The 18,711-nt window shown below is 35.1% G+C and overlaps 3 protein-coding genes across 5 annotated transcripts in view; 2 read left to right on the top strand and 1 right to left on the bottom strand.

Moving 5' to 3' along the window:
* The first annotated feature begins 2,484 nt into the window (after positions 1–2,484).
* LOC119632048 lies at positions 2,485–3,229 on the top strand. Its single transcript, XM_038024736.1, has 2 exons — positions 2,485–2,605; positions 2,857–3,229. The coding sequence occupies exons 1-2, from the start codon at positions 2,586–2,588 to the stop codon at positions 3,227–3,229; spliced, it is 393 nt and encodes a 130-aa protein (XP_037880664.1). The 5' UTR covers positions 2,485–2,585.
* Positions 3,230–6,267: 3,038 nt separating this feature from the next.
* On the bottom strand, positions 6,268–12,220 carry LOC119632169 (tryptophan 5-hydroxylase 1). The gene is made up of 9 exons (XM_038024959.1): positions 12,041–12,220; positions 11,763–11,969; positions 11,549–11,699; positions 11,325–11,490; positions 10,152–10,202; positions 8,442–8,723; positions 8,255–8,381; positions 7,873–8,105; positions 6,268–6,565 (listed from the first exon to the last, which is right to left on the bottom strand). Exons 1-9 carry the CDS (start codon positions 12,170–12,172, stop codon positions 6,331–6,333), a joined length of 1,584 nt encoding a protein of 527 aa, XP_037880887.1. The 5' UTR covers positions 12,173–12,220; the 3' UTR covers positions 6,268–6,330.
* Positions 12,221–16,639: 4,419 nt separating this feature from the next.
* LOC119632170 (JNK-interacting protein 1) overlaps positions 16,640–18,711 on the top strand; it is a 3,128-nt gene continuing 1,056 nt past the window's right edge. For 2 of the 3 annotated variants that reach the window (XM_038024960.1, XM_038024963.1), the window contains exons 1-3: positions 16,640–16,953; positions 17,268–17,668; positions 17,855–18,600. In XM_038024960.1, coding sequence (XP_037880888.1) covers positions 16,838–16,953; positions 17,268–17,668; positions 17,855–18,600 — 1,263 coding nt within the window. In that variant the 5' untranslated portion in view covers positions 16,640–16,837. The remainder of the gene's footprint in view (positions 16,954–17,267; positions 17,669–17,854; positions 18,601–18,711) is intronic. The other variant, XM_038024962.1, reaches the window with a different exon arrangement.

Below are 18,711 nucleotides of genomic sequence, written 5' to 3'. Positions count from 1 at the left end.
TGGATTCCATACTTCTATTCGATATCCGAGCTTTTATATCTTTTAATTCAGTTTCATAATCCGTTTCCAGCAAATCATCTTGAAATTCTCTTAGAATATTTTGTATAGATATTTTCCTCTCTTCCGATACGGAGATTTTTTTACCATTCGCTGTTGACAAAACATGCAGAAATAAAAAAAAAAATTATAAAAATTAGCATTAAAAAAGTGTGAGGAATATCAATGCTATACCTTAGATTATCTGCTTATTTTCTTGGAACTTAGATATATTGGGAGAGTTATTGATCTTTTCGTTTTGATCTAAAATTATGGAGGCAAATATGTCATTGTCATCTTCATCCCAATTTTTACTTATGATTGGTTGTGTACACAGAAAAAGTCCTTGTTAAAAAGTTTGTAAAAAAAGTTGCTCACAAAAGGTACAAACGTATTTTTATTTCGTTACCCGTAATACATTTTTAAAATGTATTACTTCTCTCGAAAGCAGAAGAAGTGAAAAGGAATACAAACGAAATAAACACAAATTGAAAAATATGCATAAGCAATAAGAAGTAAGCAAGATCAGAAACAAAAACTTTTTTTGGGAGGCGCTTATGTGAAAAGTTCGCTTAACAAAATTTATTTGCTTCCAAGCGTAACCGTTTCATGTCAAAAATTTCGATTACCTTAGCTAAACCACGAAAAATTTGAAACGTTATAGTCAGGGTAGTCTTTCCATTAAATACCCTACCTATCGGTTTGCCTAAAATAATACTTCGCCTATCTTTACCGGAAAATATGAATAATTGTACCTTGTTGCTATGTGAAGCATTACTTGTAATCAAAGTTCTTAGTATTAAATTTTATATATACATACACACTTATATATATAATTTTTTTTTTTTTTTATATGTATATACAAAGAGAGAGTTGTCAGATAAGTGCGTTATCTCATCCAAATTTTCCACATCCGTTTAGTGTATGAAGAGTTTTTCTTATGTGATGGCTTCTTTCAAACGGATCATTATACGGGAAATGGTCATATATAAATTTTCTCTAGCGTTCGTTTCTTAAATACTTGGCTAGGCATAAGTATCATGGAATATAAAGAAATTTGTTGGGCAATAATTATGCCAACCATTGGAATGAATGCTTGAATCATCGCTTCTCATTCGAGTTTGGTTTTACATAGGAGTGGCTTGTCAACACCACAAAAATATTAATCTGAAAGATGATTAAAATGAAATCAAATATTTATAAAGAGAAAGAGAGAAAGAGTGAGAGAGAGAGAGAGAGAGAGAGAGAGAGAGAGAGAAACTGACAAAATTGAATCTTATCATTACCAGACGTCAATTATTTCTATAAATAATGTTAAAAGCTCGAATTAACGCAACAATCATTTAACTTTTTTGTTTCTTTATAAAAACAAGCACGCAAGGAAAGCTATATACGCTTTCAAACGCTCTGCGTCAATTTCTTGCAGTTAAAGGCCAAGACACAGGACGTACTGACTGACTGACTGACTGACTGCTGTCCATTTATTTGCAATCGCAATAAGGCATTGTCGATGAAAAATCTCAATTCATCAAAAGATTTAAGTTATAATAGTAATAATAGTCTCCCCTAGAAACGTCGATTTTATAATATGACAGTACATCAAGATGGCGCAACATCCGCAATGATGTGCGAAAGACTCATTTTTTCCGTTCATATACAATCTACAAGCCATACTCTTTGAGCTATTTCCACGCAATCTAATACATTGGCATGGCTTGATGCAAGTGTCCCTTAAAAAAAAATCAATATTCTTTGAAAAATCATCAGTTATACGGTCGTAGCTTTGATAAATTCTCTTTCATTTCAATTAATTTTTAAAGGCATACTTTCTCTAGTTTTATACGATTTTTTTTCCAATTTTTTTCTTCTTCTTTCAAATTAATTCTGATCTGCATTATTATACATGATGAGATTATACATGACTTACAATTAAATGAACGAATGACTTATCGACTATATCGGCTCGAAAGCCCATAATAATATCCAGATTATATATAAATATTTTTTTTTTGCACTCATACGTGACCGTTGCAATTAGCACAACGAAATTAATACATTTCATATTCAATAGCAATATAGCTATGAAACAATTTGGTTATCACTTGTGCTCAATAATTATTTTACAGCGATATCAGCGATCTTGTGTCTTTAAAAACAGACAAAGATTATGAAGCAAATCGAAAATTCAGTAACGTTCGGAGCATCATATGTTGGAAAAGCTGATTCACAGAGTACGTTTTTTTTTTTTTTTGTTTTTTTTTTTTTTTTTAATTTCTAATTTTTCATATCAATTCGAAGCGAAAGAGAACAAAGTTCATTAAGACGGCATTCAATTCACATTTTCACCAAACGGCAATCTGTTGTTTTCTATTAAATTTGCAATTGTCACATAACTTTTCTTTTTCTTTAATTTTTGTTAAAAGCGAAAAATTTTTGAAGGAATATTCAGTGAAAGCATAAATTTTCAAAAATTGATTTTTGATTTGTCTTTCAAAAATAATAATAAATTTTAATAAGCAAAAGAAGGAGACAATAAAATACATCGAAATATGATATCACACACTGTCAGGTATGCATATGTGTGTGTTTATTTGATTTGAATAAATCAAATGAAAATTATTAAGTACCGCGCGGTGTGGTTCTCTTCCAAGTCAACTAAGGTAAAAGTATATGTATTTTTTTTTTTATTTTTTTTTTAACCTAAAGATAAAGGTCTTAGTTTGGCTTGAAAGAAACTAATATCGCCTTTGAAAATCACCGTTAATTAAATAATGCTTTTAAAGAAAAACAAAAACAAAAAAAAAAACAATTCTTTTACAGATATTTCAAATTAATGTACATTGTTGGCGGAATTCTTGTTAGCAATAAGGAAATCTGTGAGACGGTGGATCAGATTGAAATCGCTACACGTGTACAAGTTCGGAACAAATTAATACCGTTACCTCCTCCTCCTCCTCCGAAAAAATCGCAGCATCCGAAGTCAATCATTAAAGGAAAACTTAAAGTCCCCATCACACACTGTTGGTCGCCCAATTTCGATTTGTTTAACATCTTGAATGGAATAAAAAGTCGCTTGTCCTCCTACTGTACAATCAATATATGGTCTCTTCCAGAATACGTGCTCGAGTGTTTAATAAATTTTTTATGTACAAAAGTTATGATAAATAGTGACTGTGATATGATATATAAATGATATATAAATAAGATAAATAAAAAATATTAAATTAATTAAAATAAATGTATAACTCTTGAAGAGATTCTCTCCCTCCCTCCATTTTCCCTTCGATGATATATTAAATTTGTCAATTATTACTAATAACTAACTTAAAAACTGAAAAACTTTATTAGTCACGACCTCATAAGTAAAAAAAAAAAAACTCATCGAAGAATAACTTAGTAGCAGTGATATTCTCACCCTACGTTATACTCTAGGCGCGTCCTACGACCGATCTGGGCTATTCTCAATATTAATCTTCGCATAAGAGCGAGCTTCCAATGTTTTGTAGAAGAAACTGAAGTCGTTATCTTCGTTTTTGCGATTATCAAGATGTATGCAATAGACGTTATATCTCTAGACAGATAGGCAAACGGACATTTTTAAGATATACTCCATCGTTCGAAAGTGGCTATAAAAATATTGTAATATTGGGTAATTCAGTCGAAAGGAGTTGCGATTTGAAAATGAACCAAATTTTTCAAAAAAATCGCTTATTTTTTTTTTTTCAATCGGCCAAAGCCATAAGCATTTTTAATTATGAGAAAAAAATCGTAGCGTTTACAGCGAAAATGCTTTATCAAAATTAACAGCAAGCAAATGATTCGGTGACTTTCGTTCTGGAAAGCTATTAATCATATCCTTAAGATTAAGTGGGAGAGAAACTCGATATTTGGACACCACATGAATTGCTAAGGCTAAGTCGTTGCTAAGGCGAAATCGTTTCATTTTCACATACGACAATATAATGGGAAAACGATCATGGCTCAAGCTGAATGAAGCGGCATAAAGCCGTTGCAAAGATCCGACGGTCACCGTGCAATGTTATGCATCGTGTTTGGTGAAATTGAAAGGGGTAGCTGGCATGATGACTCTCTCAAATCTCGCCAGACATATCTACGCTACCTCTCATCAATAAGTAACGCGCTTAAGCCGCGCAATTGAGCCAAAGCGCTTGAAACGAATCAGTTGAAAAGCCATTGTTCTCTATCATGAAAATACTAGAGCACACACATATAAACATGGAAAAATGTTTGTGAAAGTCACTTTGTTCAGTTTATGGCTCCCAGACATCCCAGAAAATCAGTGCAGTGATAGCTTAATATTTGGTTTAATCGGTTTGGTTAATAAAATTCATGTTAACCCTAAGGAATATAATAGGTTCGAGTTGTGGGGCAAAAAAAACCAAAAAAATGCATAGAACATTTTCCTTCACTCAGCATTTATAGTATATGCGGAGTCAAGATATTTGATATAAACTGCAATTCAAAGTTTTTTTACACGTGTAGAAGCACTCGTGTAGAGGCATAGACAACATAGACGAATAAACAAATATGCCCAAGTCCATTCAGAGACGTGGAATGGTGAAGAACACAATTACCTTATGGGATATCCGATATATTTCGATTTGCACTTCTTTTCCTCGATGATGGATGGGGAAATGCATAACCTAGATAGTACTTATCTAATAGCAGAACTAAGGCATATATCTCAGTCTACGTGATTAGTTTGCCTAGATTAGCAAATCCTAGTCCTATATTCTATCGACCATTACGATAATGTATTGACTTTCCCTTTGACTTTGCAAATGTTCTATGCTATGCATCGAAACTCAGATATATTCATCAGTGTGCGTTTCGTTTAAATTAACGGTTTCACCTCCCAAGTTTTGTTTGAAGCATGAAGCTGTTTAATAAGATTTTACTTTGTAACACGCATGACGCTACAGTGAAAATTTCAGCGACGTTCGAAAATTGACACAAAGAAATTGATAAGTGGCCCATAACATCCACGATAATACGGATCCAATTTTTCAACTAATTGATTTAAACATTGAAATGCTATACCAATTACGTCATTTGGCATCAAACTGAAAAGTAACGCTATACGCATTTACGTTCACGAACTCTTCAAAATTCATGTGAAACAAGTAAGAAGATTGTGTTCGCGATCACGATCGAATCTTTTATACCCATCAACGTTGTTCTAAAAGAGACAAAAAAGTAAAAGAACTAAATTTTCACGCTCGATAATATGAAGTGGGCGCAGCTGATTTTTTTTCTATTTTCAAAATAAAGATTTTTGGCGCTTAGGCGGGCGGGCGTTGTAAACGTGTCCTTAGGAAAGTTCAACTCAGTCCCAAATTCTTTTGCCAATTTGTAGGCGATATCTTCATTTTGGCGAACAGAAGAAGGTCTAGCACAGACACTACACGATTGGGCAAACAGACGAATGAAGAGACGATTAGACGGACATTCCCAGATGCCTTCTAAATTTGAAACTGAATTTATATTCATTTATGGGGATTTTGTAGTTTGCTTCTGCGCGTTATAAAGGTATTGACGCAAAATTACAATTTGATACATTATAAGATTGGATAGGCGTGGTCAATGTTTCCATCTTTGTACAAGTACTACAGCATTGGCCATAGAATGTATCTTCATTATCTTTATGAGTAATGAGCGAAAAGCCAACTCTTTTTATTCCTCTTAGAAAACAGAGGTGTCCTCAGTTTACGTGCTACGTTCGAACGATTAGGCCCATTGTCAATACCAACCTGCATGCAAAGGCTTCCAATGTTTCTGCCAAATTTGAAATCGATAGCTTTGTATAGTCTTTAATATTTCCCTTATCTTTCGGTGATGGGTATAAAAAGAGAAGAACATAGAAATCAAATTTACCGGATTTGAACCAGGTAGGTCTATTTTTTGAATACCATCGCATATAAGGATTCCTCCAATATGCGAGCTTTCGTGAAAATATTCGGTGTAATATTCGGTGTATCATTGCCAAAACGAATGAATAACGATACTAGACGAAGTTGTGCAGAGTATCTAATGGCCGGCTTTGACCGACTATAATGTTCTTACTTCTTATTATTTAGATTTAATAAAATCACTCCGGTTCAATAGAATCGAATAAATGTATATTTTTACATAAGGAACATGCATTTACATAATAATTTATATAACATATAAGTAAAGCGTTAACAATTACAGGAAAGAGAAGTAAATACATTTTTAATATTATTGGTCCATAATATAGTTTTTGTTTCGACTTTTTGCGTTCCATAGACTATTCTACAGATTTTCCGGATCGCTTAAGGTGCTTTGTAGCATATTAGTGATGCTATCAACATTGAGGCTTTCGTCAGTAGCAGAAATTTTGCGCAGAGCTGAACAAACGATGCTCAAGTCCCCTTTAAGTTCGCTCACAACTGCAGTTATCTTTTGGGCATTCGACAATACTTCGACACTCTGCGTATACGGATTGTAACGCACACCAAATGGTCTTTGTATACTATCAGCAAATTTTCTGCGAGTAATACAATAAACTCATTATTAACATATGTGCATATTTTCTTTATTCAATTATTTGAGCATTGAACATGATCTGGAACCTTTACCAAATACACAACCAGTCAAAATAGAGCTAATAAAGCAATCGGTTTCTTCCCCTTAAGGATTAATATCACCTTGTGACTTTTTCGCATCTCTTTTTTCAACCTAAATAATCTCTCACGTATTTCAGAATGATATGAAAAGATGATTGGGGGGAATGGCCAACTCTTAAATGGTTCGATATAGAGACGATTTTCCGATAGTAAGTCTCAGACTTATATTACAAATATTTCGAATACATTGCGTAAAAGGTTTTTTTTTGACACGTGTAAAGGCGATCATTAACAAAAAAATTAAGTAAAAATATAAAATTCGATCGGGACGGAGTTTTTTGTACCCACCACCAAAGACAAATGGAGTAGAAGAACAACATTTTCGTGCTCTATAATATGGAGTGGGCGCAGCTGATTCTTTCTATTTTCAAAATAAAAGTTAGGCATGCGGGCGTTATGGAAGTGTACTTTGAAACGTTTAGGTCAATTCCATATTCTTGTGCAAATGTATAGGCGTTACCTTCATTTTCGCTAACGGGAGAATGTTTATCACAAAGTTGCGCAAACAGACAGATGGACAGATGGACAGGCAGACATGTTTAGGTGCATTTGAAATTTGAAACTGGCCAAGAATTTGTTTACTTTAAGGGGTTTTTGAAGCTCGCTCCTATATAGGTATAGAGATCGGTTATAAAGCTTATAGTTTGAAGAAAACCATTAAAAAAAATTCTGATGCGCTATAATATTGGATAGGCGTGGTCAATTTTCTCCATTTTGTAGATTTGTTTGCTATAGTTTATAAGTAATGAGCAAAAAAAAACAATTTTTCATTCCCTTTGAAAAACAAAGGTGTTCTCAGTTTACATGGTGCTGCGGGCGTGACCTCCGACCGGTTTGGCCCATTTTCAATACGCGACCTGTGTGCAAGCACTTCCTAGGTTCTTGTCACATTTGAAGACGGTATTTTCATGTTTGCGACCAGGAGAATGTCTACAACAGACATTACACAGACGGACATGCAAGAATATACATACTTTGTGGGGTATGCGAAGCTTCCTTCTGGACGATTCAAATGTTTTGACAAATTGAATATACCCCACCCGTCCCCCACACCCTTCTGTAATCAATATAAAAAGCATTACTAGCAGTTTAGAGATCGTATATTTGGTAGAAGGTATTAAAATGTAAATTAAAATCGAGTTTACGCACTCACTTCGCGTGTACTTACCGCATGCGTTCCTTTGCTTCCTCAAAAGAATTCGTGTAATAATAGGCATTTTGATATGACGTTATAATGCACTCTTCTTTGCATGTTACCTCTGGGTCAAATTTCTTAATTTTATCTTTGGTAGAAATGGCATGTTGAAGCTCTGCCACAGAGCTCAAAAGACCGGCCCCATACACTTTAAAAGAGCCATCCGGTTGATGGCATAAACCAAATTCGACAGTAAAGAAATATAACTAAAAAATTCATTACATACATCAAGTTAGAGTCAGACTTTAGCTGTGTTTAATAAATTTTCCACTTAAGATGTGAATGCAAAGATGAAAATTCGTGACAAAGATAAAAATATTATATATATATGTGTTTTTTTTATTTAATATTTTACCGTAGCAAGTTTCTCTATGTCAGCGTCCGATGCGCCTAAGGAAGCTAAACCAATTTCTTGCGAAAACTGAGCAAAACTTGGATTTGCTAATAGAGGCATATGGCCCAGCAGCTCATGGCAGCAATCTCTGTAAATGACTTATAAAGTTATTGTTCTTTTTTTTTTTTTTCATAAACTCAGTATTTACGGTTCAGGTGTATAAAACGGATCCGATGAATGTCTTATGTACTGAGTGCAATGGAATACCCGAAAGGCCAATCCCGATAAAAAATCTCTCGGTGATAAGTAACCCGCTACTGGACGCAATTGAAAACCCGTTTTACGTTTCAGATAATTGCTAACATCCTGCAATTGCGGTATATTATCTTCCCGATAACCACAGCAGCTCACCAATTGTGGCCAGTTTTCCATGTATTCCGGTACAGCATGCTTCACATATAAACGGTGCAATTCCCGAAATACTACTGACCTTAATAATAAATATAAGAACAAGTAAGACAGTTACATTCGGTAGCGACCGAATGTCGCATACCTACCACACTTGAACACTTGATCCACCTAAGAATTTAATGAGCAAGAAATCGATTTTTTCTAAACGACCCAAGACTATAACTAACACACTTTAACGCACTCTACCCTCCGGCTCCTTTCACTTGATACCTATATCGAACATATATGCACTAAGTCATAACGTCTACCACAATTCATTCGGAATTAGCACACTTAGCTTCCCGCATTCTATTCTCCAAGTTCGTTTATTTGACACCCATACCGCTGGTATTATTAAGAAAGTTCGCGCCATTTTTAGGCAGATAATATAACTTCATTTGAAGTGGCCGAAGATGGCCGAATCTTGCCATTTCTGCACGTAAAGTCCAACCTTTTAATTTTCAAAATTTATGAGTAATGAGTAAATTTGGACCATTTTCAATATCAACCCGTGTGGGAAAACTTTCAATGTTCCTACGAACCTTCAGACCTTCAGGATATCTTCGTTCTTCCGATCAGGAGAGTGCCAACAACAAATACCACACAGACGGACAGACATGGCTTAATCAGTTCAAAATTTCACGCTGATCAAGAATATATTAATACTTTATAGAATCTCTGAGGCTTCAAGCAAAACGAGTATACCTTCAACCTTTAGTAATGGGTATAAAAATGTATACATATAAGAAACATATAAACGCGTCGGAGGTAGCTCTTTGATATATCTCACTTTGGGCGAATAAATAAAATCGGCTTCATTTTTGTCCCGAACTAGATTATCTGATAAATTCCTGATACATATTTTTTTTTCGATTGATGTCTAAAAAATTTAAATTATTGACAACAGAATAGAATCACTTTCTAGAGACGTCAGTTGTGTGTTCACGAAATGTAAACTTGGACATTGACTTTGGACGTGTAAGCGTTATTAGTAAATTTTCTCGCTTGCGCGCCCTGCTCGAAGATTAGACATCTCTTTGATTAGTTCGGAATAAATCAAAGGCACCAAATGCCTGTGACGTATGGTTTCAACAGACACGCGACATATAACCCACGAGAGAACGGATCTGTTGAAAACGACGTTTGGTAAGGGGCGCTTACAATAAAACCAAAAGCCATTTATTGCAATTTCGTCTTTTAAAGGCTTTCGGATGAAGAAGTAAAACACGCTTTCTTCTTCGCCAACAAATTGGGCAATTCTTCTAACCAAACTGGACGCGTAACTTAAAAGCATAAATTCAAGTTTCCTGTTAAAATTTCGTGACCATCTGATCTAACCATAGAGAACATGCGAAATGAAATTCGGTTCAGATTTGTTCAGCCCTCTAGTGTAAGATCTCCCGCCCAGACATGTCCTTTTGAATTGAATACAAAAATGATAATAGTCTTTCTTTTTTATCAAACTTACCAGGTTTTTATTTCTTCTGGAGTATACTGCACACGTGGAATCGGATTACCGCTACGATAGATAAAGAAAAGTTTACATTGCTCTTTGTTCAAAGTGTTTTTACGCAAATCATCTCATTAGCTCTACACAATTAACCTAAAATTCAGAAAAGTCTGACGTCCTGTAACCACTCGGATGATTGTCTATAAATGAGTTCTTTACGTGCGGTCACGTGAGCAAATTTTTCAGCTTACGTATCTATGTAAGGAAAGAAATTTTGCTTTCAAGTCGGCTTAGGAGAGTTTTCGGAAACTTATGGAATAGGGTCCATTAAGTGCGAATGTAAGCAACACATGGATGAATGGATTCACCTTTTCATTGCACCGATCGATTTAAATAATTCATTTTCTGAACCAATTAAATTTTTCTAACTGGCTGTCCGTCTGTCCACTTATTTTTTTATTCGAATTTTACACTGCAGACATTTTGGCAACATTGAAAGCAGTGGTGTAATTCGGACCACAGTCTTACATATATATATATATATATATATATACATATAAACGCTGAATTTTCCTGCTCTATAATATTGATTGGCCGTGGCTGACTTTCTCCGTGTTTGTCGAACATATGTAGGAATTTTTAGTCGCTCATCTATTGTAGTTTATGAGTAACGGACAGAAAACACCGAAACTAGATGTGTTTTTAGTTTAGATTACGCTGTAGACGTGTCGCTTGCACGATTTCCCATATTCGACCCCGAGATCTTAATTTTTGCGACCAAAATGTTTGCCACAGACACTACTTAGATGGACAGACGGACATGCTTAAATCGATTCAGAGTTTGATAATAGTAAAAAAGTATATATGTATATACTTTATAGCATTTTAAATTCAAAGCTGGCTCGTCAAGACTTATACGTATTCATAGACGATGTAACGGAATAGTTAAAAATGTGGAAAAAAATGTAAAATCGAAGACAAGTGCATAGCGAAATGCAAGTCAGTAAAAGATATCGTGCTCGAACATCGTAGCATCAACCATATAGCTATCCGCTCAATGAACTGTACCTTCTGAACGTTTAAAAAGACGTGAGTGATACATTCAAATATATCGCAACCTAATATCGGACTCTTTCTCTAAAGTACTTTCTGAATTTTTACTCTTTCGCATTCAAATCCGCTCACACTTACTGTTTGAAATTTTTTGCAATTGCTGTGAATTGTTCCCGTCTCTTACGATAAATAGGATCCTTGAAACCCGGATGATCGGCATCGAGCTCAGATCCGTACATCAATACATTTTGAGCTTTATCCAGGTCGGAAATTTTTCGTGGAAACCACACCATATCACCAAAATCTTTAAGCGACGATTAAGGGAGGATAAGCATTTCTCTTTTAAAAATGATTTTGTTTACCGAAACTGGAACAAGCGGATAATGAAGGTGCTCGAACTACAGTATTCCTATCCAATGAAGTATAATTTACTGACTGCACTTCTCGATTTAACATTTGCAAGACTTGCTCCAAACGCCTGGTATCACATTCAACGTCCACAAGAACGTCCGCCTTAAAGATGCATTTTTTAAACAAAAGCTCCTGCTATCGCGTCCATTAGATATTGAAGTGTACCTGATTTTCGGTGGTTTCCAAAGGCGATAGCTCCAAATGTAGAACATTTATTCCTAACTCTTGAAAGACCTGTAGAGCACGAGCCAAATTACCGACTTGATTTTTTAAGGTAAATATAATGGACACCCTATCTCCGCCCGAATTGTTCTTTTGCCAATCAATATCACTTGTATCTTTCGCATTTTTTGAGCTGCTATCGCTTTTGTTCTTATAACATAATAAAAATTATGATTGAATTAAATTTCCTTACGGCGTGAAGTGTTGGATGGAAAACTCACAATGCCCAACGCATCCGATTTGTCTCGTTTCGATGGTAGATTATGCAATGGACTGCCTTGTTTAATAGCCCACTCCTGCTCACCGCTACGATATAGCCACAATCCTAGTAGGCTTTTGCCCGAAGCACTCATTTTTATTTTTTCCCCAACAGAACCAAACAGAAAACAAATATCTAAAGAGTCAAGACCTATTCGCAACAAACTTTCAATAACAACTGCGATATTCAGCGTATCCTTTACGCCTTTTATATTTTCTATCGAACTGGTTACAGTTAAACGCCACCCTATCATCATCTCCCGTACAGGACTAATGTATATTAAATATATGCGTACCTCCGCACATTTCTAAGAACACATATATGTATATCCTCGTATACGAAGATATGCTTGTATAAATAAGTGTATCAATTGAAAGTTCTTTCATTTAGGTTTATATAACTAGTAGAACTAAATGTTAAATAAAAACTCAATGATTCATCACAATCACAGCCCAGTTAAGAACCATCAGCAAACTTTTATCATAGATTAAATTGCGTAATGCAATTTACATATAGAAACAGAGTTCGGAAACTCACTTCGCATTTATATGGAAAATCTTAACGCAAACTTATGCTTAAGTTACCTGCTTAGCTACCAATTCCAAGCCAAGTTCACCCACCCGATTGCTGAAAGAGGCAGAAATTTTTTACTGGACCAACCTATGCTATTAATGAGGGCAACCATCGTTACCCATCGTTAAGAAAATACCATCGGATTGCTTATGCCAGCAACTCGCTATTGCTATAAAAAGTTCAATACAAAGGATTGCTGTACCAGTGCGAACCGAACCCTGCATTGAAGCGTTCGATGTCAGTCAGTCTGTTTGCTCTTTGTTGGGTAACTGTTGCTGGTTGGCGACTTCCATTTGAAGAGTGCGTATTTGTTCATGTACTTATGTAGATGCGTATGTACACACTTACCCACGCATATACACATTTTCTATAGAAACTTTGATTGCCTTAATCATTACAAAAACAGTAATCACAAAAGTTTATGTGCATGTACTTCTTCGATAGAATAACGACGGCAATAGTTTTTCGTGAATTTGGATGCGAACTCTTTCCCCCACCACACTTTTTCTTTTTCTTATCTTAAGCGTGTATTAAAAAATATACACTTACAATAATACACTTTTTATTTAATTACAAGTTTTTTTGTTTTTTTTTTTTTTGTGTGTTCTTGACTTTCAAAACTGGATCTCAATGCGGGCTTCTCCAATGATTTATAGATTTAAAAAATAGAAGAAAACATACACAAACAAGAAACTATGTTTTCCCCCTGTTCTAGCTTTCAACTATCCCCATACCTACGCAAGCACTCATTTATAATAATAATTTTTTTTGGATCTGCATTCGCCCGATATGAATCTTATAACCCGAATTAGTTTATATTCGTGGAGTACCGGCTCTTTTATACTCAACTCTTTTATCTTGGAAAATGATGGCGAAGAAGAAGAAGAAGAGAACCAAAAACTTTAATTTTGTTACCCTGCCCTATTGGACAACCGCGGCCGTTCTTTTTTCACTTTCGCGCACGTACTCTCCGATCACGCAGAGGAAGTATATCAAATGAAAACTTTTATGCGCACCACCAACAAGAAAACCCCCGATGCCCTATAAAATGTACATGTTCTTGATCAACATCAAAATCTGAGTCGATTTAAGAATATCCGACTGTCCGTCTGTACAATTTCTGAATTAAACATTCTCGTAGAAACAAAAATGAAGACAGCGCCGCCAGATTTTGCAAAAGCAATGGAAATTTTGCGAACAAATTGATATTCGAAAAGAGTCAAGTCGGTGCAACAGCATTCCCTTAGCACAACATAGACCGAGAAAGCCTTTGTGTTCTAAGCCAAATAAATAGAGTTTGTTCTTACTCATTACTTTCTCTCGATGACTGGCCACATCGACCCAATATTATATCTGCAAATATTGCAAAATTTTTGAAACCGATATCGTAAATTTTGCGGTCACGAAATTGTTTATCGCGGACGTTGCATAGATCGGCAAACGCTGTAATGTGCTGAATGTGCAAAAACAAAGTTGGTACCTTTTGTGATATAAAGTATATTAAACTTATGCGGACGTGCGTAACACGCAGAAGAGCTTAATATAACCTCACCTGGTATTATGCCTAAGCCCGTCCGCCCGCCTGATTGTCAACGCATGCAAATTTTTGTGCAAGCTACAGATCGCAATTTTTGCGTTATTTTGATAAAACTTGATGCACTGACGTGCTTTGACGCACAGACGACCGCTATTATAAAATGTTTTGGATCGGTCCACCTTCGCGACGCCTTCTCGACGGTGTTGAAAAATTGCATTATTCAAAATTTCTCGACAAAACGCGCTTTGCAATAATATTTGGACATTCTAAAACGATATGAATTTGATTCGCTTAGCTTCATTCTTTGAAATCCCCTCGCACAGATCCATACCTACGAAGACTGAATTTTAGATAGTGTTAAGTTTTCAATGTTTGATGTTGAAAATTAGTTCATAATTGACTTGGAAATCAATCTTACCCAATTTAAACCACGTAGTTCCATTTTTTGTATATCCTCACATATCAAGCATACTTTAATATGCGGTCTTTCACCAAAAGTATGCCTTTACGGGTAAATAATATTAAAATTTTGGTGCACTATTGCTAAAATGAGTGAATAACTGTGTTAGGCGAAGTTATGTAGGGTATCTACAAGTCGGCATTGCCCGACTACTCCTTAACCGTTTCTTTGTTGCACATTGCGGACGTTCTTCCATGGAACAGCAAATCAGCAAATCAAATTTTTGCGAAATTATAACACAAAATCTGGTAAGGATATTAGGAATTTGTCGAATTAGAACTTTTTTGAATAAAAAAACAACCAGTTCGAATCTTATAGTAATCGAACACCAATTTAGGGAGGAGGAGGAGGAGGAGAATGCACTAAGATCGATAAATACGGTTTAGGAAAAACGCTTTCGAAATTCCTGAATGTATCTTCATGCCAAGTTCGCCCGAGTATCAAAATGCTTGTAATATGATTCCGCAGATATTTTCGGGAAATGTATCTTTTCAAACATTAAAATTTTGACTTTTTCAATAATCGCCCTTTTCTACAGCTTTTCAGGACATCTTAGAATGTGTTTAAAACAGTTAAAATGCGAAAAGAATATCATGACCAGAACTCATGCGAACTGAGCTGTCAGATGAACATTTTATAAAATGTTTGTAATGCCAGGAATTTATATACAGGGCACTATGAACTCGAGATTTAAGTAAACATTTTTAAAATCAAGAGGAAAAGTACGTCTTCGATATGAAATATCTGTAAGAGCGAAATGGATCGACGGCCATAAAGAGACAAAATCTCACAAACAAGTCCCTAGGTTTCGTATTTTTCTAGGTTTTATAAATCACTTTCAGGTTTTCTCAAATCACGGTAAACTTATGGACGTATCGAGAGCAATGTCCGTAAATGCAAAAGATGAACCCGTTCCCCTGGACTTCAATCACTTCACACTTAGTACAATACTTAGTCTGATAGACAAAGAAAATTAATTGTAACGAATGAAAGTTTTGGTGAAATCAGTTCAATTACTGTTCCTCCGATACTAGAAATATTTAATGCATCCGTTATCAAAACATAAATAAATGAATGATCTGAGCGATAGATGCCTAAGTGTTGTCCGAACATTAACTATGCATACACATAGGTAGAGATTTCTACACTAAATGTATGTAATTGACTGAAAGCTTTTATCTAACATACGAGTGTGTGTGTGTGTGTGTGTGCATGTATGTATTTCCATAAGTAATCACTTACACCGGGGAATTTATTTATTTATTTTATTTCTTTTCATTTCAACAAGTGCATGTGTTTTTCCGAATCATGAATAACGACCACAGTAACTTATGTCGTATCCTTTAACATCCTCTTAGGCCAATCGCGATATATGTCTTTCATTTAACGACATTCGAAAAATGGCATTAATTTTGTAAGTGGGCAGTCGGTATGCACATACACATTACATGCGGGGATGCGATAAACATCTTTGATTGAAATTTCTATTCTATTGCATAAATATATACATATATATATATGCGATATATATATATATGATATTTCCAGGGGAGGTAAGCCCAAATATATGAGCATTTTTCAGATGAAACAAATACATAGATTACTTGCATTGCATTCTGTTATGTGTATCTTTTGATCGTCCTCTCGCACTTTCTGAAATTCATCGAGAAGATATTCTTTACCTCGCATGACCTTTTCCAATACCGTGAAATTCATTAGTTATTAAAGTATTTAAACATTTACTCTCTTTTATGAAATCTGTGTCGATTGATTAAATTTAGGATTCGTTGCATTCCTTTTTAAATGATTTGAAATGAAAAATTTCCCCATAAGCCAAAAAATATGATATTAAATACCGACGATTCCCTCATTTCGATAATAAATTCTGCGCAAGCTCCCTCCAATTTTTATATATTAAGCAATGTTAGCAATGTTTGAAAAAACCTACAACAAACCTACCCTTATAAGTAACAGTAAAGGATTGCAGCGAAAGCGAAATTATCGATTTTTGCCATTACTAGACATACATCAAACTGCAGAAGAAGTTGTAATGGATCTGAATTTTGCTGAGTATCCGTTTCATAAAACAGAACGAATTTGAAGAGACGAAAAACGAAGAATTTTAACTTGAAAAGTTGTGCAATAATTTTCTAAGCAGTAAAAATTATTTATCAAAAAAAAACTGAACAATGGCAGATGTTGAGTTTGAAGAATTTCATCGACCGATATTTGAACCACATGCCATAAAATATAGTAGTACTGTTGGTAGCTGTGGCAAAAAATCGAATCCTCATGCATTTTATTCGTAAGTTAAAACCGGAATAAAATAAAATTAAAATAAAATTAATTTTTTTTTTTTTTTGTTCATTTACGCATGTTGTATGGATACTGTGTATATATCATAACTGTCTTGCATGAAGGACGTAACGTACGCAATTTTTTAAACACACATACACACACATGTGTAAAATTATGCAAACGCATATACAAATTCATAAATATATATGTATATATACATACATTTATATAATATATATATATATATATTAGCTTCAAATATTGCCAAATATTATGATAATAATTACGCAATTTAACTTTTTGGCATTTCAACATTTATAGACTTATTCCAAATGACGATTTCGAAGATTCTCCTTCCTCGAAAAGTGATACATCAGACCAAGAAGATAATGTGGATACCAAACTTTCGAGACACGTTGAAGATGATGAAATTGGGGATGGTTTACGAGTGGTGTCGTTATCTTCCGATGGCTCATTAGATACTAATGATTCATTTAATTCACATCATCATCATCCTTTAAATCATCAGGATACAATTAGTGGTCTGACGTATTTGGGATCCGGCAATAGTCAGGCTGACTCGCAGCAATTATCGCCAAACGGTACCGCAACTGGAATACATATTAATGCAAATAATCAGCAACAGCAACAGCAACAACAGCAACAGCAACAGCAGCAAAGACGTCGAAGAAAATTACCAGAAATTCCTAAAAATAAGAAATGTGAGTGTAACCGAGAACATATGCGATACATAAAAGTGCATTTAATCAAAAATATTGTCAATTATTATGAATCCATCCTATGTTAATTGGCAGTTAAATGAACGCCAACATGCACACATATACTTACATTCATACAATCAGTACGTACGTACACTAAAATTATATGCAATTAAACATTCTTTTCAGCTTCCATTTTGCATATTTTAGGTGGAGGTCTGGGGCAATTCACATTGCCAGACGATGCGACTGTTGAAAACTCTGATTGCCGTCGGCGTATTAATGCAATCAATGCCGGCACTCAATGGCGTCAAAATCAACGATCATTTCTTACGCTAAGACATAGTTATTTACTTGATGAGGACTCAAGTCCAGATTCTGAACGTTTACAAAGCTTAGGTGATGTAGATAGTGGCCATAGCACCGCTCATTCACCCAATGACTTTAAAAGTATGTCCCCACAAATCACATCTCCAGTATCACAATCGCCTTTCCCGCAGCCATTTGGCGGTGTTCCCTTCTCTCAATTGGAAATGCTCGAAGCTACACATCGTGGTCTGCACAAATTTATACCCCGACACCACGATGAAATAGAAATAGAAATTGGCGATCCTATTTATGTGCAAAAGGAGGCCGACGACCTGTGGTGCGAGGGAGTAAATTTACGAACAGGTCGTCAGGGCATTTTCCCGTCAGCCTACGCGGTCGATCTGGATTACAATGAATTTGACCCCACTGTGCAGCAAGTTAAGAAAGAACGTTACCTATTGGGCTACTTAGGATCCGTTGAAACTTTAGCTCATAAAGGAACTGGAGTAGTCTGTCAAGCCGTACGGAAAATTGTTGGCGAATACGGCAATTCTCCTACTGGCCAAGTTTGCATTTTAGAAGTTTCTGATCAAGGCTTACGCATGGTAGATCGGTCAGGTCCAAATGTAAGATGTCTCCAATGATCTACTCTTTAAGTTTCATTTATTAATTTCAATTTTGATTTTTACAATGCAATGTTATTTATAAATTTTTATTTAATTATATATATATGTATA

This window comes from Glossina fuscipes, unplaced genomic scaffold, assembly GCF_014805625.2.
Source record: "Glossina fuscipes isolate IAEA_lab_2018 unplaced genomic scaffold, Yale_Gfus_2 1, whole genome shotgun sequence".
NCBI lineage: Eukaryota > Metazoa > Arthropoda > Insecta > Diptera > Glossinidae > Glossina > Glossina fuscipes.
This window is presented reverse-complemented; position numbering and strand designations above follow the sequence as displayed.

What these genes read in the sequence shown, in the direction of transcription:
- LOC119632048 (XM_038024736.1), top strand. Translation starts at nt 2,586, where the DNA reads ATGATATCACACACTGTCAG. An exon ending in ATGATATCACACACTGTCAG is followed by an intron (nt 2,606 to 2,856) that starts GTATGCATATGT and finishes ATTCTTTTACAG; the next exon opens with ATATTTCAAATTAATGTACA.
- LOC119632169 (XM_038024959.1), bottom strand. Translation starts at nt 12,172, where the DNA reads ATGAGTGCTTCGGGCAAAAGCCTACTAGGATTGTGGCTATATCGTAGC. An exon ending in AATCGGATGCGTTGGGCATT is followed by an intron (nt 11,970 to 12,040) that starts GTGAGTTTTCCA and finishes TTATGTTATAAG; the next exon opens with AACAAAAGCGATAGCAGCTC. An exon ending in CCAGAAGAAATAAAAACCTG is followed by an intron (nt 8,724 to 10,151) that starts GTAAGTTTGATA and finishes TTTATTATTAAG; the next exon opens with GTCAGTAGTATTTCGGGAAT.